A 27,594-nucleotide genomic window follows, 5' to 3' on the forward strand; every position below is an offset into this window, starting at 1 on the left:
CTCTGTGACGCACTCCCAGCTGTTGCCATGGGGATTAAGGTAGAGCTGTAAAGCACTCTCCAGCATAACGCTGCAACTGTTGTCACAGGGAGAGGAACAAAAGCCACAGGCTAAATGTCAGGAGAGAGGATAGCTTTTAATTTGCCTGTACCTTTGGAAATATACCAGTTATATTCATGCACTGTACCAAAATGTTGGAATCTATCTGTGTGACTGGTAAGTAAAATGCAGAGTGATATTCTACAAATGTTATTGCTGGGATAGAAAATTTTCCTTTTTTACTCCATTTTGATTTTTTTGTTTTCAGAATTTCTGATAATGTGCAGAGCTCTGACGCAGTGCAGTATAGCAAAGCATCATACAGTGTATGTTTTCCCATTGTAAATGTGATAGGTTTGTTGTAGCAAAACAGAGTTTGTTGTAGCTTCTTTTGTGTTTGTTCTGGTTTATTTCATCATTGAGTCATATAAACTAGGGGTGGGTTGTGTAGTACATTTTGCAGTTATGTTAGGGATACACTGCAGTATGTGAATGTTTGAGTCGTGGGTTTGTTTTACCATCTGTGATAGCACTGTAGTGCGGTAATATCTGCTTTACGTATTATATACATTGCAATGTTGCAGCATTAACTGCATACTGTAGTACACCCATCTGTTTGTAATTTGATACATATTTCTAAATTGATGATAAATATCTCTAATGCATATACTAGTGATGTGTGTGTGTGTGTGTGTGTGTGTGTGCTCTCTCACAACGTTGGAAGTTCCTATCTGTAAATATGGAGGTGCACATGATACGACAAACTCCTAGTATTAGATTGAGCGGAGTCTCACATTGCCCCAGTCTGAACTTCCAGTATCAGGCTCATTGCTTCCTGTTTACCTCCATCTTCCCCTCATAATGACACTGTTCCATCACATTCATCGAGGGTCACACTTATGGGTATGGGTCATAGGGTTGAACCAATTAAGGTTGACAGCCAATAGGTCAACCGCTATTGGTCGACAGGCAATAGGACCAACCGCTATTAGTCGACAGGCAATTGGGCAATAGACACATGAAAAAGGTTGACATACCATAGATCGATATGGTCAAAATGTTGACACAAGCAATAGGTGTAAATGGACACTGTATAAATGTACCATGTTCCCTTGCATGGCTCGCTCGGAACACTATTCTAATATAACTACATGTCCACTTGGATGGAAGTATGAAAAAACAACTTTTAAAAAATCTCAATGAAAATCTCATGTCGACCATTTTCATGTCAACCTTTTCCCTGTTGACGTATTGTGTCATCGGTCAACCTTTTCATTTGTTGACTGATGTGGTGCAATAGTGGTGTCACCCTGGCGACCACATCCCCACACTTACATTCTCACATACATATTCATGTTGCTCCGTCCCACACTAATGACTGAAATAGTCTGTGCTATTTCAATTGGTTATAGGGGTGACAGAACCTATTTCATGTGTCGACCTAATAACTGTCGACCGAATGCTTGTAGACCTAGTGACCGCATCCTGGTTCAATCCTTTAACCTGAATGTTTGCAGTTTGTTTAATCCCCATCTACTTCTGTCTGGGTACAAATCATTCTTGGCAACTCTCCCAGAAGGTAGGAAGAGTCTTACTGACTTTCCTGGGCTGTCGAAAGAGTGCTACCTACTTGCTGACTTATGTGGGCAACTCAGAGTTTGGATGACCGAGTTCACATTGAAGTTCTTCATCCAACCCCTCTGTTGCAAATGCTGTGAATAGTGACTAGGAACAGTCATGGGTGGGGCCACAATGACATGAGTGTAGGCCCACATGTCCCCGCCCATTTGATTGGTTGCCTCCTTCGGGACTCTTTCAGAGGTAGCTTGATGAAAGTTGGCAAGTATAACACATAAAGGGCCAGATATACTTAAGGTCCATACACACTGGGCGATTTTGCCAAGCGTGTATGGACAGCGATGATCGCTATCATCGCTGGGGGGAAAGCCGCTCATTGCATACACACTGAGCCGCTTTCCCCCTGCCTGGAGCAGACAGCGGATGGCGGACGGCTTTGCATAGTGCAGCGATATGCAAAGCCGTGCTCAAAGCTGCTCATCTGCTGTAATACCAGCAAATGAGCAGCTTTCCCGGCGATGATGCAGGAATGCACAGCAGCGCTCACCGCTCATCGTCAGGCAATACACACTGAGCGGCTTTGAGCTGAAAGCCGTTAAAACTAGCTGTTTTGAGCGGCTTTCAGCTCAAAGTTACCCAGTGTGTATGGGCTAGATGAACTAAGCTTGAAAAGTGATAAAATGGAGAGTGATAAACAGCCAGCCAATCAGCTCTTACCTGCCATGTCACAGGCTATGTTTGAAAAATGTCAGGTAGGTGCTGATTGGCTGGTGGTTTATAACTTTTCTTTTTATCACTTTTCAAGGCTTAGGACATCTGTAAGCCTTAAGCTTGAAAAGTGATAAAATGGAGAGTGTTAAACCAACAACCAATCAGCTCCTACCTGTCATTTTTTTCATACACAGCCTGTAGCAACGCAGATAGGAGCTGGTTGTTTATCACACTCCACTTTATCACTTTTCAAGCTTAGTACATCTGGCCCAAACAGATAATTATTTTGCACTCTCACCTTCATATGCCTAGAGTGGGTGTAAGAGATGTATAGACATCAGCTGACTGCAATCCGAGTGTGTTTTTACAAATACAGCTTGAGCAGACCATCACAGACATAATGATGCAGATAGCTTGCAGTGTATAACTACTGGGCAAAATGTGCACTGATCATACCTCCCAACTGTCACGATTTTAGAGGGACAGTCCCGATTTTCGGGTCCTGTCCCGCTGTCCCACCCGCGGCAGGCATTGTCCCGCTGCGGGGGGTGGCAGTTGGGAGACCCCCAATCTAGTAGAATAGACGCTGTGCGCATGCGCACAGCGTCTATTCTCGTATGAAAATGAGATAGCGGCTAATTAGCATAAACCACGCCCTCATTTGCATACGCCCCACCCCCTTTTCGGGCGCTATTTCATACGGACAGAAGTTGGGAGGTATGGCACTGATTATGCTGATGCCCTTCAGTTTGGGTGAGTGGGTCTTGATCCATCTAAATGATATCATTACTATAAGTAGTGTTGCTGCAGTCATCTGTTCACATTATTCTTTGATATTTGCAAGGGGATTGTAATTTTGCCCTATTTAAAGCAGGTCATATAATTCAACTTAGTCAGTATTTTTATTTTGTTTTTGCATCTGTGTTTAATTGTATTTTAGGTCAATTCAACTTTATTATTACTAATAACATTTTCCAGACACAGAGGGGTTTATTTGCTGAGGTTGGAGTTCTATTTCAGTTGAGATGTTGCTATGAGAAACCAATAAGATTCTAGCTATTATCTTATAGAATGTGCTAAATAAATAAGAAATTTCCAATGTTGCTATGGGCAACCAAGATTCTGCTTGTTTACCCATAGCAGCTGAAATAGAACTCCAATCTTAGTAAATAAACCCAAGACAGCCTTATGTAAATGAGGCTTCTTCAAAGAACTACTGTACATTATGTACAAATTGTCAACTACTGTACATTGTGTACAAATTGTCTACTGAAACTTTAGCATGAATGACAAACAAGCCAATCCACATCTTCTATAGTATTATTTTCTCCTGGTGTCAACCTTTTGCTTTGACAAGGGAGCTTAGGAACAGCAACAGAATTGTTATAGTCATTTACAGCTCTTAGCCAACTCTATAATACCCTTCAGACCCCCAACTCAACCTGGGTTACTGCGGTGTCAAAGCAGCCACATTTCCCGGGTCGAGCAACCCGGCATATCAACTTGAATAAATTTGTGATCCACGTTGCTGTGCAGTGTGAATGGGTATCCCGAGTTGAGCGTCCCAGGTCCTGTTCACACTATGGAGTTGGCAGTGCTTGAAGACAGTGTCAGCTCCAAGCACTGCCTCTTCCCTCACCATGATGATGTGCCACCACTCCGCCTGCCCCATCTGACATCAGCTACTGACGTGTTACTGTGGGGAGCTTTCACACTGCAAATGCTGGGTCGCTCACAGGATGGACCCATGTCCCGATAACAGGTGCGACCCAGCATTTGCAGTCTGAAAGGGGTATAAGAGTGCTGCACTCTATGTAACGAAGACTGACACTGTTTTTCATGTTCTGATGCTGAACCCTGTTAAATGCAGTGGTTGTTATTTCAAAAAAATGAAAGGTATGACAGAGATTCATTGCTAGCAACATTTATAAGTACTACAGTATATATGTGAAAAAGTTTGGATCTTTTTAGACAAACTAAATTGTATTATTACATCGATCAATATTTTAGACTTACTGGGTATGACTAATTAGTAAAACAAAAATGACTCAAGTAGTGGCTGGATCAGTAATTGTAAACAGAACAAATTCAGTTTTACTTATATGCTTGATCAGCGGTTCTCAAACTGTGGGTCCTGACCCCAAAGTGGGTCCTGACCCCAAAGTGGGTCCTGAAGTTCTCAGTATGGGGTCGCGACTCCATGTTACTGACCATCAGGCTGATGACTTTTCTAATCTCAGTCAGTGATTCCTGTTATTTTAGACTCCCATCATGTTGTGCCTCCACAATGCTGCCATATATGTGCTGCTGACTACACATGTGACACAATGACCATCTGTGGTAACTTGCTGGGGTCATGTAATTATTTTTATTGTTTGTTGAGTCCCAGAGCAAAATAGTTTGAGGACCACTGTGCTAGATGTTAAATCTATAGGTCAGACAGAAGTGGGCGATTTGGCACCCCATTGTAGAAGCAAGGTAAGAAAAAGAGCTGGTACTTATGTATTAGCAGGGCGCATATTATGTAGTTTGCGTAGTGGTGTATTGAGAATACCAATACACCACTATGCTGGCTACGTAAACTACGTAATTTACGTAACTGGAGCTGTGCTAACACATAATGGATCATGTACCCACTATCAACGTCATACCCCCATTATCCTCGCGGGGCTCGCCACGCTTCAGGCCTAAGCTATGTTGTCAGCGTAAGTACCAAAGCGTTTAGCAGTAAAGTAGTATACTTAGAACAGAGATAACTTAGGGCCTTATTCTGATCGGTGCGGATTTCTCCGCATGCGGTCGTCCCGCCGATGGTGATCGTCTGCGCATGTGCAGAGGTCACTCTGCGCATGTGCAGGCGATTTCGCCGCACGTATTCTTGACACGCCGCACAGGGGGCGTAGAGGGGCGTGAGGGGCTACTTAGCCTCATTACCCTATGCATACGCCCCGCGTTTCATGGGCGTTCCCATGCAAACGTGGGGCATATGCATGGTAATGAGGCCGTGACGCGTGTGTAGGGGGCGGGCATCTGACATTGCCGGATGTCAGCTGCCCGCCCCCATACATGATTTCACACGGACAAGTGTCCGTGTGGTCTTGTGTGGCGGGACCTGGTGGAGCGTGCGGCCCTGCATTCGATGTTCGGCGACCATCGAATGCAGGGGCTGCTCCCAAGACGGAGGAGGCGTATCCCCGTCCAATTTCATGCGGATCGCCACATATCCGCGTACGGACGGAGGTGGCGATCCGTATGGAAGGCGGGGATTCGTGGCCGCATATTCTGATCGGGCCGCACCGATCAGAATAAGGCCCTTAATTATTGTCCTAAAATGATGAGTTTGCTTGAGAGAAAATTAGTTCTTGGTTGTAGTTAGGATATTATTTCAATGTTTATGGACTACACAGATATCTGTTTTATAGAATTGGTTTTGTTTATTTTCATGTTGGTCACTAAAGATCTAGTACTTTTTGTACTAGATCTCATCGCAATACCGAGATGCGATGAGTTGCGATATTGTATACAATAATTGTAATGTGTAAGAGCATCTTTAGGTGATGTTCATATATCTCCAGAATGTTTTAATTGTTTAAATCGCACAATAAAATGCCAAAAGTAAACTGATCTCCTATGTAATCCATACATCATCATAATTGATGTGTTTGTATTTAATACAGAAACACTTCATTTGCCTAAAGAAGATATCTCAAAGAAATCGGTTCTAAATGTGAAGAAAACACGCACCCCAGCAACCACCAAGAGTATCCAAGAGCGGTCTAGGAGTATTTTGCGAGACACATTTAGAACAGGAACCAGCAGCTACAACATTTTGCTTCAAAGTAAAGAAGAGCAACAACAGTCGCAAAAAGAGTCATTTTTGGATAAAAATAAGGAGCAGAAAGAGAGGAGCAATATGTTATGCACATCACGCAGGAACACCTCATTTTGTGCAAAAAGGAGCATATCAAGTTTTAACTCCCAAACTAGAGATACTCATGCTAATTATCCTCAGTGTATATCTGTGGCAGGAAACAGTATAGGTTTCACACACAAGCCTAAAATCAAGGTCATAAGAAAACATGACTTGCCTAATCAGGTTACAGGAAAGGAGACTGATATCTCAAAAGCACAAGTAAAAGAAGATGCCTCAGGGAAAAAAAATTGTATTTTAAATGCTGTAAAGCCCATAAATGTTGAGAAAGAAAAAGTTAAGTTTTTTAAGTCAGCATTTAGGTACAATCCACAATTTGAATATGCCAATCCTGCACTGCCAAATGTCCTTGCAAAGCACAGCGTTGCCTCCGACAGATTTCTAAAACAGGTAAAATCTATGGTCTTTCGCCATTATATTTCTGTATAATAACATCACTGGTTTGTGTAGTACCTGAAACAAACATATTGGGGGAGGGGGTTGTATTGAGGTTGCAATTTTATAGTCACCTAAAAAATACCACCAAATCCCACATGTCATATGTGCGATTCTTTGGCCGAAATATACAGTATAATGTGTATGGAATGTGATTTATTTTTTTAGAACAAGCCATAAATCACTTGCGATTCCTGGAGATTTTTTAGTAACTGGAATTTGCAAATTGTAAATAAATGTGCGATTTTTTTAGTAACAGGAGTGTAACAGGGGGGAGGTGAGTACTGGGGTCCCCCTGTGTTTAAAAAACCAGCACCGGGCTGCTGGACCAGTCTTGGTTCCAAAAATCCAAAAATACAGCAGACAAAAAAATTAGGGGTTCCATGTATTTTGGAACCAGCACTGGGCTCCAACAGCCAGCAGGGTGATGGCATAGACTTTTTATATAAGCCCTCCCACCCAAAACAGCATCCCCTGTCTGGTCAACCCTGGTCGGGGTACCTTGTGGAGTGTGGACTCCCCGAATAAAGAAGTGTTGTCCTCCCAGGCTTCCCCCCACCCAGGGCTGACGTCTGTGGCTAATCCCATCACTCCTGGGCGGTGGATGCCAGGTTGATATTTTGTGTAAAAAAAAAATAAACTAACATTGGGTTCTGCTATGGAACTATAAGTCCCGCATATATGCAATCGAACAAAATGTTATCAAGCATATGCAATAAAATATAAACTAAGCATATGTAAGCTACAAAATGTACTATAATTGTCACTTATGTCAAGATAATTTTATTTTTATATTTTGTAACAAAATACATTTTAAACTGCCACATTTGTTTAAAAATGGCTGAGACAATGGCATATAAAATACAAATTTTGCACTAATTTTGTCATTGTGTTCATGCAATGAAAGTCATTTCTGTATTATGGATTTTTTTTTTTAAAGTTCTCACAAAATAATGTCAACAATTTGATGTCATAAATTTATATTATTTGGAAACATTTGATTTACTTTCCAAGAGAAATATATATAGTGTTTACAGCTAAGAGTCAAATAAAAGCAACAAGAGGGAAGTCTACGATCAGCAACTGAACTTTTTCAAGCTTCTTTGATAAATTATATATCCCTTGCACAAACACTATTTTGTGCAATACTGTATATAAAATCCATATATAAAAACTGGAATGTATTGTACTTGACCCATAGGAATGTGCAATTGAACAATCCCAATATTCTAACCATGTTCAATAACCATGGATTGCATATGTGGTGCATTCATCTGCACAAGAAATATAAATAGAATATTGAGCTTCTAAAGTTTCAGGCACATATACTGTTACTAGTAGTTCTTTTATGTTAGATTTTCTCAATACCTCATTCAATTGATTTACCTCTCTTTCAACACATTTGCTTTTTAAGCTTCTTAAAAATACATTATTTAATAGATTCTTTCATCTTCGTGTACAGGCGATTGGTATTATGGTGAGGACACTTGAGAAATATGGAAACTATGAGAAATTTGAGCAAGCAACAGGAGGTAGTCTGCTCCCAAAAAGTCGAATATGGCACCAGGTTCGAAAATACATGGAGAAAGAAGGTTGTGTGGGTGAGGTGAGTGCCATAACACAGCCGTTCCCTTAAAGGTCTGGCTATCTGTATCATCCTCAGCAGAACTATGGGCCTTATTTTGGTTCATTCTTTCTGACAAAATCCTTCTTAGATGGACAAAACCATGTGCACTGCAGGGGGGGCAGGTGTAACATGTGCAGAGAGAATTAGATTTGGGTGAGTAATTTTGTTTCTGTGCAGGGAAAATACTGACTGCTTTATTTTTACACTGCAATATAGATCTCACTTTGAAGTAAAACCCCACCCAAATCTATTTCTCTCTGCACCTGCAGTGCACATGGTTTTGCCCATCTAAGAAGGATTTTGTCAGAAAGAATGAACCAAAAAAAGGCCCTATATTAGCTTTTTGCTATAAGTACATTTTTATTTGTTTGGGTATGAGACTGAATTTTATATTGGTTTTGTGATACAGCTTTATATTATATTTTTAGGATTTGAAAAGCTAAATTATATTGTAAACATTAGATGGTAAAAAATAAAATATATTACAATTTCCATGATTATGTTCATAATTATTAACAGCTATTGCACTCCTAACAATTTGTTCCTAAATGTTTCTTCTTACTTACGAACTCTTATGTTTAGTAACTACAAAGTAGTGTGCTGTGTATTTTAAAAAAATATATATATATATAGTTTTTTTTTATTTTAAACTTATATTAATGACCCAGAATAGGATCAGAATAGACAATGGGTTTACTAGATACATTTTTAGAGCCAGTGGGCCAGATTCTCTAAGCTTCAAACGTGATAAAATGGAGAGTGATAAACAACCAACCAATCAGCTCCTGCCTGTTATTTTTCAAACCCAGCCTGTGACATGACTGGTAGGAGCTAATTGGCTGGCAGTTTGTCACTCTCCATTTTATCACTTTTGAAGCTTAGAGAATCTGGCCCAGTGTGTGTTATAATTGGAGATTATATATTATTCCTGCTCATGTTATGAAGATCCGGCATCCTTTGTGCTGCATCCTGTACAGGATTGCATTGGCATGCCGGCACCGGTCAGGAGACCCTCAGCGGCATCCCGATGCACAGAATCCTAACAACCGGGTGTTAAGTATGCTAACCCTCCTATCCCCCTCTAATCCTATCCCTTTCTTCCTGCAGCCTAGCCCATCCCTCCCTGCAGTCTAACCTTCCCCCTTAGTGCCTAACCCACACTTCTTAGTGCCTAATCTAAACCCTCTTGGCCCCATACCCTAAACCTGACCTATCTCCAAAAACTTAACCTTAACCTCCCCTATACATCCTAAACCTAACCCCCCTGTCTTTACCTGCCCTGGCATACCAGGGCATGTCAGGATTTCGGTTATGCCATTGTGAGCGGTGTTGAGTTCCGGCACTGGGCTTCTAACCAGTGTCAGGGTTCCAACTGACAGCATTCCAAACATTGGTATGCTACCCGGTATCCTTCCTGTACACATTATACAGCATCTGTGTAATGAGAAATTTATGACAGACATAGCTTATATTGACTGGTCATCTCTCTGGAATACTGGATTTATTAATAGCTTGGCTTCAAGTATGAGGCTACATATACATAAGTCACATTTTGGTGTGTCAGTATTTTTGACAGCCCAGATTGCACCTAATTATTACTGCTAAGGATGTATTCTCCCTAATGTAAACACTTTCCGCAGGAATTCAATTTGCACAAGCGTCCATAATGTCTTTGGCAGACTTTGACCTTTATTGCTGTTTTTGTTAATAATACCCCTTTTACACCAGAGTTTGGACCCGGGATATTGCCGCTCCAGTCCGGGGCAGGGCATGGTGTAAATGGGCTTAAAAAAAAATAACACGGGTACTGTTCCCCGGGAATCTGACCCGGCAAATGTTCAGGGTCGGACACGGGGCTTATCCGGGGCTCAGGGTAGTGTAAATGGCCATTATCCGGGTTATTTGGTGGGTAGAGGGGCGCGAAGAGCTGATTGGAGCTTCTGTGGCTCTGGCAGATGATGTCATCTGCTGGAGACCCGCACAGGGCGCATGTAGCAGCGCAGCAGCAGCGTTACCACGCTACCACGCTACAAGCACACTCCACAGCCTCATCTGCTGCAGCACACACTGCCTGTGCAGTGTGTTCCACTTTGGCTGACCCCAAACCTGATCTGAACCATCATGTCCAATACATCCAACTGGTCTGACAAGGAGGTACGTGAGCTCCTGCAAATCAGGGCAGATGAGGAGATTCGGCGGCAAATGACCGGCACCGTTCGGGATGCAGTGGTGTATCGCAATATTGCCGAATTGCTGGCATCCAGAGGTATTCATCGCACGCAACAGCAGGTTGTAAATAAATTAAAATCTCTGCGGAAGCAGTTCTGCAAAGTGAATGACCAGAAGCGCAAGAAAAGTGGTGCAGCTAGGCCCGATTGGGTGCACTATGACCTGTGCTACAGTGCTTTTGGAAACACGGCACTCTGCAACCCTGTAGCCCTGTCCTCCTCCATAGCACCCCATTTCAGCCAGACGCACAACAGCCAGGACAGCCATGATGTACCAACTACCCAGGCTTCCCAGCTGTCCCCGCCAGTCTCAACGCCTTCTGAAGCCACGCAGATGTCAGCACACATGAGCCCGGCTTCACCGCTGCTGTTTGGTGATGATGGTGCAGCAGAGAATATGTTGGATGCTTCCATGCATTCTGACAGCGTCCAAGCAGCCACAGATGATGTTGTGGAAGAAAACAGTCAGACGACGCTCCCCAATCGAAGCACTCCATTACGTTCTAATTGTAAGTAGACATTCTATATATTTACACCCATTTCACATAGTAAAAACACCCAACGTGGGGTTAGGGCGGGATGAGGCCCAGTATCTGTTGCAGTATGTTGCTAGCATGCAGGTGGAAGAAGGCCACTAGCACATTTTGGCAAACAATACTGCTGTTTATTATATAACACTTAACATGGAAGTATAATGTTATTGTTTTTTTTAAATTACAGTGTACAGCGTTCCTGCCAAAAATAAAAAGCTTAATCGGTCTGAACTAGCGGCTAAAGCGATGACATCGGTGATAGTGGACCATCTACGCCAATTGGATACTGATGTCCAAGCAAAGGAGGATGCTCGCATGGACAAATATTTGGAAGCTGAGAGACAGAACCAGCAGGCATTTATGTCTCAATTGCTGGCTATGCAAGATAGGCAAATGTCCTTTTTAGAACGTACATTTGGCGGTTTTTTCACACAACCTGCACCACATCCCCACCACCCACCTAACTACCCACCCAACCCATATGATCATTACAATAGAGGTGTCAGTTTCAATCCTGCCACATCTACTAACACCCAACCAAACCAGCTGACACCAGAATACAGAGGGCCCAATTATAACTTTGGCAATAGTGCTGCTAGTGGTGACCCGCCAATCCTAGAGTCCCCAGAATTTTCTGTGTACCGGAATTTGAGCTAAGGTTTCAACTTTTAGTCTTAAAATATTGTTTAAAAATGTTGCACTTTACTTCTTTTTCAAATCTTTCGAAAGGTTGCACTCATGTTTTTATAGTCTTTAGAAAGGTTGCACTTTATTGCTTAATATTTGTGTGATTCTCTATAGGAGCAGTCACCATTTTATACAGTTCTATTTTATAATGTGTCCTATGACGTTAAACTGTATGGGCACAAAGTTTTACAATTGTTCTCTATTCCCAGTTGGACTCTCATATCTTTGTCTTTCATTATGAATAACATCTATAAACAAGATTTGAAATGTATGTACGGTTTGATGCATATTTTCATTATAAAGCAAACAACTGGAAGATTTCTGACTGATTTTTATTTTAAATCATTAAAGGAAGGTTTGCTGCAATGGTGGCCCTGATTCTTTCTGCACTGTCAACATGCTCCCCCTCATAATCTGCTGCTTCAGGATTGCCCCCTGTGTCCTGCACATTCCACTCTGGAAGAAAGTGGTCCTTTTGTATTTCACAAATGTTATGTAGAATACAGCAGGTTGCAACTACGTGGGGCATCAACTGTAGGTCCACATCGTTCCTCTTCATCAGGCAGCGCCAACATCCTTTTAATCGGCCAAAGGCATTTTCCACTACCATACGAGCAGAACTTAGGGTGTGGGTGTAGGTTATCTTTTCCGTGGACAACTCAACATTTTGTGTATATCCCTTCATGAGCCAATGTAGTAGAGGGTAAGCAGCATCCCCAATTATGTGGACCGGGATCTCTACTTCATCTATGAAAATAGATTTCTATAAAAAAAAAAAATAGCGATTGTCACTATTTATACAAAGCAGCCTTAAGTGTATAGTTACTATAAAGAAATATTACACGTCTAAACCACAGTAGAATAAAAAACATGGGCCCATCACACCTGAGCCTGTCCTTGCAAGATTGCAATCACCTGCGATGAGCTAATTGTAAATGTTTTTAAAAAAAGTGTATTACCACAGGTGATAGCAATCATGCATGGAGAGGAACAGGCAGGCAAGTCTGGTCCATCAGAGAAAAAAAATGTGTACAATATATTTTTACCTGTCTCTCACTGAAGAGGTGGCTATTGTACAGGTTGAGTATCCCTTTTCCAAAATGCTCCGGACCACAAGCATATTGGAATATTCTGTATTCGGAATATTTTTATATTTTAATGAGGTATCTTGCATTTATTTTGTATAAACACATCAAACACATGAAATACACACAAATATATTTTATTTGCGCATGAATCAACAAGGTTTCAAAGCATGAAACAAAGTTTTTGCACTAGCTCAGGCACTGAATTTGAATTCCAAGCAATCATTTTCTTGCACATATTTAGTGCCAGTTACATATAATGTCCCCAGTAGTGTCCGTTACATATAATGTCCCCAGTAGTGCTGTTACATATAATGTCCCCAGTAGTTCCAGTTACATATAATGTTCCCAGTAATGCCAATTACATAAAATGTCCCCAGTAGTGCCAGTTACATATAATGTCACCAGTACTGCCAGTTACAGATGTCCCCAGTACTGCCAGTTACATATAATGTCCCCAGTACTGCCAGTTACAGATGTCCCCAGTACTGCCAGTTACATATAATGTCCCCAGTACTGCCAGTTACATATAATGTCCCCAGTCATGCCAGTTACATATAATGTCCCCAGTCATGCCAGTTACATATAATGTCCCCAGTATTGCCAGTTACATATAATGTCCCCAGTACTGCCAGTTACAGATGTCCCCAGTACTGCCAGTTACATATAATGTCCCCAGTCATGCCAGTTACGAGATCAAATCGCATGCGATGCGATGCGATCGCACCCGATTTTGCACTGAAATGCATCAGAATGCATTGAAATGTGTATTAAACTTGTGAAATGCCCCCAAATGCCATTTTTCATAGTGCACCAGCCCCACTATCTACGTCAACCCGAAGCGTGGCGAGCGCAGCGGTACGCGTCCTACGACCTTTTCATACCCCCACTATCCACGTCGGCGTGGAGTTGAGAATAGAATAGTGTGGCGAGCGCCGCGAGCCACCAAGCCCGAAGCGTGGCGAGCGCACGCGGATTCCTTCACAGCTATACGCGTCCCCTCGCGGGCTTCACAGGTTTACGCGTCCCCTCGCGGGGCTCGCTGCGCTCGCCACACTATTCTATTCTCAACTCCACGCCGACGTGGATAGTGGGGGTATGAAAAGGTCGTAGGACGCGTACCGCCGCCCCTCGCGGGCTCGCTGCGCTCGCCACGCTTCGCATCGGATGCCATCGTATGGCATCCGATGCGATCACATACGATTTTTGAGCAAAAATGCTCAAAAATCGGTAAAAATCGTATCGCATCGTATGCCACTACATATGGCATACGATGCCATACGATGGGGATGCGATGGCATACGATTTTTGAGCAAAAATGCTCAAAAATCGGTAAAAATCGTATCGCATCGTATGCCATCGTATGCCACTACATATGGCATACGATGCCATACGATGGGAGCCGTGATACTCCACAAGTACCTACAGATGTTTTAGCAACAAATAAAAAAAAATGACATTCCGGATTTGGATAACGGATATTTGGATAAGGGATACCCAACCTGTAGTATATTCCATATGATAGGTTTTGTATATTGTATGTGTCAAAAATGTAAACATTATTATAGAGTTACTAATGCTTTGGGCCATCACTTATGATCAGTACAGCTTTTATGCACCATGTGATTGAGTCTACACAAGTCCATAATCGTGAAGGAAAAATAAAAGAAAGTCTGTCAACTGACACATTGGTGAAAAAAAGCAGTTTCTAGCGTTTTTCCAGAGTACATTTGTAGATTGGCACATTTGGTCATGGCTACTTGCGCCACAGGTTAAACTTTGCATTTCTGCCCACTATTCACCTTTGCTGATGATCTTTTTCCTTGGAGTGCCATGTTAACATCACCTTTGAAACAGTTGTGAAGTGGGTTGGGTGTGGAATGTCGACTTGCACATGAAGACAATGTACTTATCTGCAGTGTAAATCTGGCATCACTATGTTAAACTTGTTAAAATGCGAGTGAAAGCATTTTATTGTCGAAAGATTTTAACTATATATATTTGCTACTTAACAGCATGTTTACAATTATACTGTGAACAGCATTAAAATGCTTGAATTATCCTTTTAACAAACCCCTTTTACACCGCCGAAAAATCCGGGTCAGCGGCGGGTCAGACCCGGATCCGCGGCGGTGTAAATGGGGGGTATCCGTTTCCATTTACACGGGTCCTCTACCCAGGTCCTGACCTGGGTAGAACACGGATAGGACCCGTGTAAATGTCGGTGTAAATGGTCCCGCTGCGGGTGCAGGCACCCGCAGCGGGTCCACAGCGTGCAGCGCTGGGGAAGATGTTCCCAGCTGCTGCGGGAGGAGGGGGGTCCCTGCGGCTGCTGAGGAGAGGGGGGTACCTGTCAGCCTGCTGTGCTGGGGGTACGGGGGTGCTAGGGGTGCTGGGGGTACCTGTCCTGCCTGCGGTCGGATCTCAGCGGAGAAGATGATGTGCGCCGTTGCTGTACCACCCCCCCCCGCATCCGGCAGCCGGTCCCTGCGGCGTATGGAGTGTCAGTATCGGCGGTCCCTCCAGCGCATAGGAACTAGTACTAGTTCCCATGCGCCAGAGGGACCCCCGCCACTGACACTCCATACGCCGCACGCCGCAGGGACCGTCTGCCGGGGAGGGGGGGGGGGGGGGTGGTACAGCAACGGCGCACATCATCTTCTCCGCTGAGATCCGACCGCAGACAGGACAGGTACCTTCAGCACCCCTTGCACCCCCCAGCACCCCGGTACCCCCAGGTACACCAAGCACAGCAGGCAGGACAGGTACCCTCCGGCACCCCCAGCACCTTAAAAAAAAAAAAAAAAAAACACTTAACCTGGGTCAGCCCTGATATATATATATATATATATATATATATATATATTATATTTCTATATATTATATATTTCTATATATATATATATTTCTATATATATATATATATATATATATTTTTCTATAAATATATATATAAAATATTATTTAAGGCAGGGCTGACCCAGGTTCAGTGTAAATGGTGCAGACCCAGGTCCGACCCAGGTCAAAGTGCTGTGTAAATGGGGTATAAAGCAGGGTCAGACCCTGGATACTCCAGCATTCAAAGACCAGGGTCCGACCAGGGTTTTTGGTGTAAAAGGGGTATTAGTGTTGCCAGGTACATGCTGCCGACATAAACTGTACATTGTCTATAAAGTGATTGTCCATATTCTTATCGCATCCCTGTGAAATATAAGTTACACTGTTCTGATCAATGACACTCCTTCAAACATGCTCCATATGTTAATCCTCTGAGGTGTCCTCATGCAGAAATTCTAGCCATACTTTTAGGCTCCCAGAAAAGATGGCATTTGTTATGTGACATTGATGGCACTGGGATATTTTCTGATTAATGAATGCATCAGTCATATCCAGGGCTGGACAGGCCCACGGGGCATAGGGGAACCCCAGGTGGGCCCCACTGCCTTTAGACCATCTGTTCCTCTAGGAATTAGGTTCCAGACTGTGCACTAATTATACATTACACTGGGGAACACTCAATATGTTGCCAAATCTGTTTGAGTCGATTTCAATTAATTTTGTTCTCCTAACCACGAATATACCATGCTTATTTTTCAATTGGCTTTAGTTTTTGAGATATGCATGTCTTTAATATTTATAAAAAATGTAATTAAAGAATGTTAAAAATAGTTAAAAATATTTTATTCTTATTAAATTTGATTCATAAAATGTTATAAAAAGACACAGGATAATTACATACATAAGTGTTAGGAAGCTATGAGAACCGTTGTAGGATTTATTTGTATTTTTGTTGCGAGTAATCCTTCTGCAGAATTTGTAATTTGTAATCTGCAGAAACGGTAATTGGCCATCATGTGACCATCCCACCTTCTTTAATATCATTCTTCTATTACCTGAATATTCTGGTGGAATCGTTCATCCTGTTCTTCATTTAAATCTCAAGACTTTTTGGTCTGTATGTTAAAAACTCAGCTCCGTTGTCACTTGCACTGAATAAAATTAACATTTTTACATATTCCCATTTAATTTTGAATGATGGTACAGGTAAATCTTCGCTATGTGGTATCAGTTGCAGAAATCATACTTGGATATTCCCATTTGCATTTCTTAAATTGATTCATACCATCACATTTACAGCACAAAAATAGCGGTCACTCAAGTGATCTTTTGGCTCACACCACATAACATTTTGGTATGCCAAAATCAAGTCCTTTTCGATCACCTTTAGTCCTATTGCAGTGTGATTTAATGAAGGTGTTACAAACTTTGAGGCGCACAATTCTTGTCTTGATATATTATGTGATGTTCAAAATAAGCCTAATATGTTTGTTTTATGAATATAATTATATTTTGTATTTCTTTTGCAACACTATATTTGCACCATCTCCAAGAAGAACTCATTCCTTAGCGAAAATGTTTTTTTTCCCCACACGTTCAGTGCTAACTTCCAACAAAAGCCTAGGATGTATTGAACAAAACAAGCACAACTGGAGGGAAATTGGCTGGGGTGGGACATAGAGAGGGCCGAAAAAAGGAACAGGGGGTGTACTATCTATGTCACTTGAGTCCTCTCTGTTTCTCCTCTCTGTATCCTGGGAGGGGGCATGGCTGTGGTCTATATATAAATAAATATAACAGGCATCAGCGTGGCACTCCGGATAGTAGTAGAAGAAATCAGATGGACACAATGGAATGTCAACGTTTCATTTCTATTATCAAAAATGTCGTCAGGATACAAATAACAGTGTACATACCTTATATCCCCCGCGCAATCAATGCTGAGTGGACCCCATGCCTCCGGGAACCACGCCGCGCCGCCGGTGTCTGTGACGTCATCAGCACCGCGTCCACACACACGGCCCAGAGGAGACGCGTCACCATAGCAACCTGCCGCCCATACGCAGATGTGGTGCCATGAGGCGTGAGGTCCACTCAGCATTGATTGCGTGGGGCATATAAGGTATGTATTACACTGTTATTTGTATCCTGACGAAATTACTGATAATAGAAATGAAACGTTGACATTCCATTGTGTCCGTCTGATTTCTTCTACTACTACTCGGAGTGCCACGCTGACGCCTGTTATATTTTCCTTTATCTTATACAGACATTTGCTATGGGAGGACTATGAATATTTGTCGAACTTTACAGTGACTTCAGGTGGTTAAAAATGGTCGAACTTGCCAATAGATGTTTCCCAGGATAAAGACGGGTTTTCCTATGCAGTATTACTAGGAAATGCCTAATGCAAGCTGAGATATATATATATTTTATTTTTAAATCCAAATAAAATACAGAACATTATAAATATATGTGACAGAAGGGGATGATGTGTCCGGATGATACAAGGATGTGATATAGCATATAATAGATATAAACGTATGATCAAACATATAATATATATGACATAATGAAGAACATAACATGCACTGATGCCCAGGGGTGCTGGTGTATTTAACTCACCACATGCCTGTCACAGACACATGCTAATTACACTGCAATGCAAGGAACCCAATCTGGTACCTGCTGCTTTCCCTGTCTATACTGCACATATGACAGGGGATGATATAGGCTTGAACATACATACATACATACATATATATATATATATACTGTACATATATATAGACATATATATATATATATATATATAGACATATATATATATATATATATATATATAGACATATATATATATATATAGACATATATATATATATATATATATAGACATATATATATATATATATATAGACATATATAGATATATATAATATATATACACACAGCGATATATATATATATATATATGCAGCCATGGCAGTGACCCCCCCCCCCCCTGTACCAAGTCACCCTGCTGGGGAATGCCCGAAACTGGCCCTGGGACAGCAGCCTGTGGTTGAGAAGGAGCTGGAGGGAAGAAGAGGAGCCGGGCTGCCTTCTCCCATGCCCAGGTGTATGAGCCGGAGCCGGAGCGGGGGGTGGCTGCTTTTCCGTCCTCTCGCCGAACTATATACCGGAGCCGCAGACACGCAGAAAGCTGCCGGGGGACGGGGATAGCTGCCGGAGGAGGAAACTTACCCCTGCGCTATGCGGTGCAGGCTCTCCGGACCGTGCGGCCGCAGAGACGGTGCAGGCTGCTGGAGGGACTGGCGACAGCTGGATTGGCGGCCACAGACACGCAGAAAGCTGCCGGGGGACGGGGATAGCTGCCGGAGGAGGAAACTTACCCCTGCGCTATGCGGTGCAGGCTCTCCGGGACCGGGCGGCTGCAGAGACGGTGCCGGCTGCTGGAGGGACTAGCGACAGCTGGATTGGCGGCGGGGAGCATCTGGACCAGTGGCGGCAGAGAAGGTACCTGGAAAAGTAGGCGGACACTGCTGGTCAGTGTCCGCCTCATTATCGGGCAGTTGGGGGAACTTTCCCCACACATATGCACGATCAGCTGGGAAAAATCAAACAGGTTTGATTTTTCCCAGCAAGTTGGAACGACCGTTCAGGGCCGTTTAGCAGCGTTCTTGGCCGTGTGGGAGCAAACGTCTGATAATCGTTTGCTCCCACACACTAGAAAGATTATCATTCCAACCAGCCAAAAGTTGGCTGGTTGGAACGATATCTGTCTGATGTGTGGCCAGCATAAGGAAGTTCCAGCAGGCTCAGCATTGCACTATCATGCCTCCTCCCAGCATTAGTGAGGAGATATGAATGTGTTATGTATTTCAATCGTGACTACCAACTACATTATCACATATAAAACAAATTCTAGGTAGGGTAACTTACTTTATCTTGACAGGCAAACAGAGGTGAGTCACAGGTAGGATAAGGCAATTCAGCATTTATTAGGACTATACCCAATGAAGAGCTCAATGACACGCTGTGCCAACACACTCCACTCACACATGTGATCATGACATCAAACAACTAGTAAGAGGATGGACAAATAGAGCTGCGCACCCAACTGGAGTTATGAATATAGTTTTAATAACACACAAATAAAATACACAGATAAAAATACATTAAAAATCAATAAAAATAAAAAAACACAAATGTAAAAATGGGGAATATACAACCGGTTGTATTTATATTATATTTTTGTCCTGATGATGGTAATTAGTGTCAGGCTGACATTGTTATATGCATATTAGTAACGGTAGCCACTGTACATTCCCAGGTATAGTGTTCAAATTGGAAAACACACTATATTACCCTATTAACTAGTAAGAGGGAAGCGCAACGGGGTGATGGGATTCCACACCCTCCAATCATTTGGGGGAGGCACTCAGGTGACTTGAAGAAATGACAGAGACCTGTTTTGTATATCAACTTTTCAAGACTTTATCATCCTGATGACGAGACTATAAAATCTCAAATTGTTAATTCACAAAATAGGTCTTGTCAATATATATATATATATATATACATATACACACAGGTATATACATACATCTACAATATGGCGCTTCCATCCAACATAGTCCCTGTACTTCAAAGCATAAAATAAATGTCCAATGAAAGAGGGCACTCAAGCTTAAATCGAGTTCCTTTCAGCGTTACAGCCCCATTCTCAGAATAATTGCCCATAAAAGCAGAATTTTGTGCAACAATACCCCAAACCAAGAAGCAAATAAACATTCTGTCCGCCGGAAGACCCACACTCGGGGTCAGTAGCGCCCATCCTGCGTAACACAGGTCCCTTGAGGTCCAAATCGTTTACTGCTTTTTAAGATTTTTTTTGTCGCGAGTGATCATTAAAGTACCTGTTCCATTCCTGCTATTTTGTAAGTGCCTACATTTGGAATTGCTACTGTTGGATCTTGACCCTATGGAGCATCTGATGTACTTAAAAAACAGTGTGAATTTCTATCCATTATTTTTAAATGTTTGTGTCTAATTTTTTAGAAGTTATTTCCCATTAGCTATCAATGGCTTGTGTTCCCCGAACTATTAAAACAAAAAGAATTCAATTTATTATTTATGATTTTATTTTTGTTGGATCTGCTGGCAGCTTTTTATGTGTGACACATAAGATGACAATGTTTGTTTCCATGTTTCAGATTGTTGTTCACCTTACAGATGATTTACTTTCCCGGGCCTCTATGACAGTGGTGAATGGCCGACCGACAATGACCATCAACATTTCCACTGCACGAGAACAGTGGCTCGAAGGGATGCTTAGACATGAAATAGGTATGGTACTCTACTAATTTACATTCCCTGGTGTCTAATTTCCAGCATACCTCCTTTAAAAAATAATTCCTTTTGATTTTTTTGACAAGGGGCAAGCACAATTACTATGTTCTAATAATGTTTTTCCTGTTGTATTTCCCAATATGGGACTCATGTATAGTTGGATATATTTTACTTATGTAAAATGAAGCACATTTGATTGGTTTACTCCAGGCTCTCGACAGGCACAAGTACAGTCCCATGTTTATCTGTGTCCAGGTCTATTTTGGTAACTTTTACAAGAACAAATAAAAAACAGTTTGTGAAGACTGTGGAAAATTACAAGGCAGTCTGAGGAAGTGTAATCATACAAAGGAAATCACTGCTTTGAAGAGCGACTGGATTACCATATGAGTTCACAACTTCTGGACCCAAATAATCAATAATCATCATTGCTGCTGCCATTTCTAAGCCTCCATTGTTAGGCTGTGTACACACGGTGTGAGTTTGACGAACTCTCTATTCAATTTTGACTATCGTTACAGATTTTTATTTTCATGAATACAATCAACACCACCTAGATCAGGCATGTCCAACGTTGGCCCTCCAGATGTTGTGAAACTACACATCCCAGCATTCTTTGCCACAGTTTTGCTATTAGAGAATGCTAAAACTATTGCAAAGCATGCTGGAATGTGTAGTTTCACAACATCTGGAGGACCAACGTTGGACATGCCTGACTTAGATCATAGTATCAGGGTGTTGTCAATAAGGATTGTGGGAGTTGCCACCTCATATTGTTTTATTTTATTTATTTATGTATACTTTTATTTAGTCAATTATTACCACCCCAAACCATTTGTTTTTCATGAATGTTGTAAAAATCCTTGATTGTATATACTATTCATGTGTTCCATAGTATTTGAATGAGATATAAGAGCATGTGCAAACAGTATACTTATAAATTATATTTTTTACCACGCTTCATCTCCATTTTAGAGCTTAATAAAGCAGTATTTCTTGTATGAATGCAGGAACTCATTATTATCGCGGCATGAACAATAACCAGCAGCCATGGAATACCAGCAATGGGCGTAAGAAATATGGCCTAAAACCAGTTAACCCAACAGAAGAAGGACTGGCCAGCATACACAGTGTCTTGTTTCGCAAAGATCCTTTGTTGTGGAGAGCTGCACTTCTATACTACACTGTATACCAAGCCAGTAACATGTCATTCAGTGAGCTGTTCCAGAATGTGGGTCAGTTTGTCAAAGACCCTAATACAAGGTGGGATTACTGTGTACGAGCAAAGAGGGGCTGTACTGACACATCCCAGCCAGGTAAATGCAAACATGCTACATTGGAATCTATAAATGCATTATGAGCATAGAAGGAAATATGTTTCATCAGTGTCTGAAGTTATTTATAACCCATTATCCTTAGACCCGCATTCGGTGTAATAGAACCACACTACTTTTTGAACATACTTAAAAGTGGAAATTGTCACTTACAGCAAATGGATTATACAGTTGAATCTTTATATTATGTCCATCAGGGATTCTCAAACTTTTTTGCCAGACAATTCAAATTATTACAGGACCCCAGTAAGTTACTGCAGAAAGGCCACCACATTGTAGATCAGCAGACTGTACATGTATGGCAGCATTGTAAAGGGACAAAATGATGAGAGGAGTTGGAAGTAGCAGATAATGTAACTGGTTTTCAGACTCCTTGGATGGCTGACTGAGAGATAGTCATCAGCCTGAGTGTCAGAATCAGAATCTTTATTTGTCATAAAATATGTCAGCAATATGAAGTCACGACCCCATGCTGAGATGGTCGGGACCCACTTTGGGGTTAGGACCCACAGTTTGAGAACCTCTGCTATACATACATACAGGTCACCTGATAAAACCATTAATTACAAGGTGATTAATCATATCATCACAATATATGATCAAAAAGCTATATTCTATAGAATGCTGTAAAAATATAGTAATAGGTCAGGAGCTGTTTAAATGAGGATTTGAAGAAGGGATTTGTTAAACCTTCACTTTGCCAATAAACCTTTGCAATTTTTCATACTGTGCAGGCTCCGAGGCCGGGTGTACACAACAATGAGCAACTGTAGGTGACTCAGTGCGACTGGGCGTAATGAGGCATTTGTGTGGAGGCTGAGAGTTCTGTGGATTGAAGAATAAATACGATAATTATATGCAGAGATCTCTATAATCTCTTGCACCAGGGATAGGGCTTGGAAAAATGCAGGCTGATGGTGATAATGTCTACATGGGGACAGGGTGGCTGCATACTGTAGATGTTTTGAAATCTCACTAGAAAACAATGAAATTATAGAAATGTATTTTATAGATGTATATAGTAGCATGGGTTAGAGATCTAGGTCCAGTGGCGGTTTTTACCTATGGGCTGCAGGGCTGCAGCCCCCCCAGGTAAAATCCACCACTCTTTCTGTCTAAAGTGAAGCCAGATGCGGTCTGTGAGACTGCTCTGGCATCATTGTGACTGGCAGTGACTTCCTATTGGAAGTCCGACCTGCCAGTCACTCAAGGCATCCCATTGGGAGGTGTTCCCTCCCTCCAGGATGCCTCTCTATGTGCAAATGCGCAGCAGCCCCCAAAACGGGTTCTGCACATGCGCAGTACTGTGGACCATACTGCGCATGCGCCGAAACCCGGGGACCTGATCAAGCCTCCAGGGGCTGCTGCAAAGGCAGCCCCCGAGGCTTGGGCCAGCGCATGCGCAGAATGTATGAAGTTACTGCGCATGCTAGGAGATGGTTCTCGCTAGGAGAACCATTGTTTTTTTGCTCATTATGAAATATTTGAAGAATGCTGCTAAGATGGTTGTTCCCCTTAAATGAAAATGCCCTAAACCTCCTATTATCTTGAAATTGCATTTTACATAGCTATGGAGGACATATTCTCTACAGCTACAGTATGTGGCCTTATTCTTTTGTAATCAGTTACTTTTCTATGCTCAATGTAACAACCCACTCTTTATTTCCAATACATTGATTGAGTTTACTTGAGAAATTTGTAGATAATACTTTAGAATGATTACTTGTCTGATGTAATTTGTGTCAATTAGTGCATCAATATATTCTGTACTGCGGCATCTACTGGACAAATGAGGTTTTACAAGTTGGTGAGGTCTAAAACTGTTCAGTAAAGTGATACATTGAACTCAAATGCATATGTGCTGTCTGCTATAATGTGTAGCTGGTGGGCTGTCGTTCTGATTCCCAATATTTACAGTATTTATTACATGTTGTATGTTTCATAGGTGTGATCCTGTGCCATATACTGGGGTTATTCAAACCTGATCACTGTTGTGCAAATTTGGAAGCCGATCGGTTATTGAACAACTGTGCATGTGTCTGGGTCACTGCATGCTTAATGGCACAGAGCAACAAAAATCAGCATTTTTTTTTTATTCGTAACCTGGATTTTGACTGACAGAAAATAACGTTTGTGGATGGTAAACATCCATTTTCGGGGACTATCAGGAAAATCCCAGACGTGTCCAAGCGTTTTGAGGGAGGGTGCATGACGTCAGCTCCAGCCTCAGTCAACCTGTATCTACAGCAAAGTTGTGGAACGGTCAGAGTTACGCACACTTTCACAGACTGGAAAAATCATTAAATGGGGATTGAGTGGTGAATGGATTTGCAGCTGGACGACAATCGGCGGTATTTTCGCAATCCATTCGCAGACGTGCATGGGGCGGGATTTCAATCTGATGGGGTGGTGGCTGACTGATCACAGGCTGAAGCCATGAGCAGCAATTTGGTCTGAATAAACCCCACAGTATACATGTAAATCTGCCTTTCGTATAAATATACAAGTGCTAAAATGTTTTATAATGGCATATATGTCATTTTATGGTGATGTTTATTTTCACTTTCCCAGGTTGCTTCAGTAAGGATCAAGTATACCTTGATGGGATTCTACGTATTCTTAGACACAGAGAAACCATAGATTTCCGACTGCTAACATGCATGGGAAAGGTATATTTTATGATGAAATAATGCAATTATAGGAAAAATACTCTTTTATGATCATTATGCTCAATCTAAATTCAAACATCTTTTTAAAGAGTAACACAATGCTCCCGTGCTGTACTGAGGAAGGCAGCTATTTCTAAAGGATGGTCCCATACTGTAAAGGGAGTGTTATTGTCTTACCACATTGTATTGGACGTGAGGAGATGGATTAATATAGGTGAGGCCTGGGTGCAATAGTTGGGCGAGATGTACTAAGCCTTGAAAAGTGATAAAATGGAGAGTGGTAAACTACCAACCAATTGCTGTCATTTTTCAATCACAGCCTATAACATCACAGTTAGGAGATGCTTGGTTGGCTTTTTACTCTCCATTTTATACATTTGTAATTACATCTGGCCCTTTGTGCATTCCCTCTCAATGGAGCACAGTGCCAAGTAGACCCTGACGTTGGGAGTCCATCACACATGTGCTGATCTCCGAGAGCACTGCACATTTGCAGTTCTTTGAGACACATAGCAGCCATGCCATTTATCCATTGATTTCTGCAGCATGGACCAACAGGTAAGTACTGTCTGTAGATACACGTCTTCAGTCTGCACCCATTATAGATCGGCCCATGGAAGTTACCAAGTAAATGGCTGCAGTATAGACCTACATACTTGCTGTAGAACGTAACTTCTGATGGGCATATACTGTACTTTATCTATTGTTTGCTGATAATATTATGCATGAAATTTTGTACTTCTACTTAATGTTGCAAAAGTTGTGCTACAATCTGCTGTTTGTCACCAATAAAAACATAGAATTTGACGGCAGATAAGAACCACTTGGCCCATCTAGTCTGCCCCTTTTTTAAACATGTTACCTCAAACCATATTTGATCCTTATTCTTTTGTAAGGATATCAATATGCCTATCCCAAGCATGTTTAAATTGTACTACTGTATTTGCGTCTACCACCTCTGATGGGAGGCTATTCCACTTATCTACTACTCTTTCTGTGAAGTAATTCTTCCTCACATTTCCCCTGAATCTTCCTCCCTCTAGTTTCAGTGCATGTCCTCGTGTTCTGTTGCTCCTCTTCCTGTGAAGAATGTCTCCCACCTGTACCTTGTTAAAGCCCTTGATATATTTGAAAGTTTCTATCATGTCCCCCCTTTCCCTTCTCTGCTCCAAAGTATACATATTAAGATCTTTTAGTCTTTCCTGGTACGTTTTGTGATGCAGGCCATGCACCATTTTATTTGCCCTTTGTTGTACAGTCAAATATATGTTTAAATATACAATAAAATATATTAATAAGGAAGATAAATATTAGTGGTAATGGAGACATCTCATAATATACATTTTTGTATAATGTTTTTTTTTTTTTCATTTCTAAGTAATAAAATGTTTTAAAGGTGTTTTTGTAAATGACAGAGGAGCGGCAGTACTAAGCCTGGTGAAGTGATAATATGGCCGGTGATAATGCACCAGCCAATCAGCTCCTAACTGTAAATAAACAGGCTGGGTTTGGAAAATTACAGTTAGGAGATTATGGGCTGGTGTGTTATCATGGCCACATCTGCCTCAGAGTATTTAGTGTTGGTTATTGGTAAGATTAAGTTATTGGTAGAGTAAATCTACTGTACTTCACCTGATGGCTTGTGTTTAACTAATACTAAATTCTGTGGTTATTCTGGAAGGTTTCATATGAGGATATTGATCGCTTGAAAGACATTGCTGTTCTTCATAACTCCCGAATTCCTCAGTTCCTCAAAGATAGAGGCCGGTACATGGATTATCTGAAAAAGATCATGGAGGTGAATGGACTGACAGATGACCAGCTGAGAATGCTAATAGTGTGACCTGCACAGTGTCACCAGGCCTCTACACTGCAAACCAAGAAAGAGCGGACACATTGCAATCTTGTTTTTTCTTCTTTATTTTAGGTAGCACGTGCACATAAATATTGTCAAATTCAATAACAGAAGAGAAACTGTATATTACATATGAAAAAAACAGACATTATTAAACACAAATCAAAGAATATTTGTGTGTTCTCTGCTGTGGAACCATGCCGTGCTAAATATACTAAACTTTAAAAATAATAAACTGTATGCTGTTGGTAAAGATTCACACTTTGTTGATTCTTATTTTTGTTGTAACTGCGCAACTAGGAGTAAGTGCTGATATACATGGGAGCAGCATCATTGAGAGGTGGGGAGACCTGGTACTAATGATCCGGGACTAGACATGTTGACAGGGGCCTGGCTCGTGACATTGCACATTAACATCCTAACTCCCTGAATCCAGATTCATTCTGCATCCATCGGGAAACATGCGCATTAATTATAACATGTGCCACCTGCTTGTGATTAGCGCCCACCTCTGAATCAGGCCCAGTATATTCAGTGACTCCATCCTGTAACCATGTTTATACATAAGTATTAATAGTGGGGGTCATGAGTAGAAGAAATAAGCTGGCCATACATCAGAACGACCAGCATCTGTACCAGATCATGTCTCAATTTCCCCAGCAGCTTCCCAGACACATGATAGATCTTATGTG

The 27,594-nt window shown here is 41.7% G+C and overlaps 2 protein-coding genes across 2 annotated transcripts; both read left to right on the forward strand.

The window, feature by feature from the left end:
* LOC146080822 (putative tyrosine carboxypeptidase MATCAP2) lies at positions 1–27,161 on the forward strand. The gene is made up of 7 exons (XM_083188493.1): positions 1–216; positions 6,006–6,649; positions 8,157–8,300; positions 20,909–21,041; positions 22,055–22,360; positions 24,950–25,047; positions 26,729–27,161. The coding sequence occupies exons 1-7, from the start codon at positions 177–179 to the stop codon at positions 26,888–26,890; spliced, it is 1,527 nt and encodes a 508-aa protein (XP_083044619.1). The 5' UTR covers positions 1–176; the 3' UTR covers positions 26,891–27,161.
* LOC146080821 (uncharacterized) lies at positions 9,113–13,723 on the forward strand. The gene is made up of 2 exons (XM_083188492.1): positions 9,113–11,058; positions 11,270–13,723. Exons 1-2 carry the CDS (start codon positions 10,443–10,445, stop codon positions 11,737–11,739), a joined length of 1,086 nt encoding a protein of 361 aa, XP_083044618.1. The 5' UTR covers positions 9,113–10,442; the 3' UTR covers positions 11,740–13,723.
* Positions 27,162–27,594: the final 433 nt, after the last annotated feature.

This window comes from Crinia signifera, chromosome 5 (assembly GCF_055691185.1).
Source record: "Crinia signifera chromosome 5, ASM5569118v1, whole genome shotgun sequence".
Taxonomy (NCBI): Eukaryota; Metazoa; Chordata; class Amphibia; order Anura; family Myobatrachidae; genus Crinia; species Crinia signifera.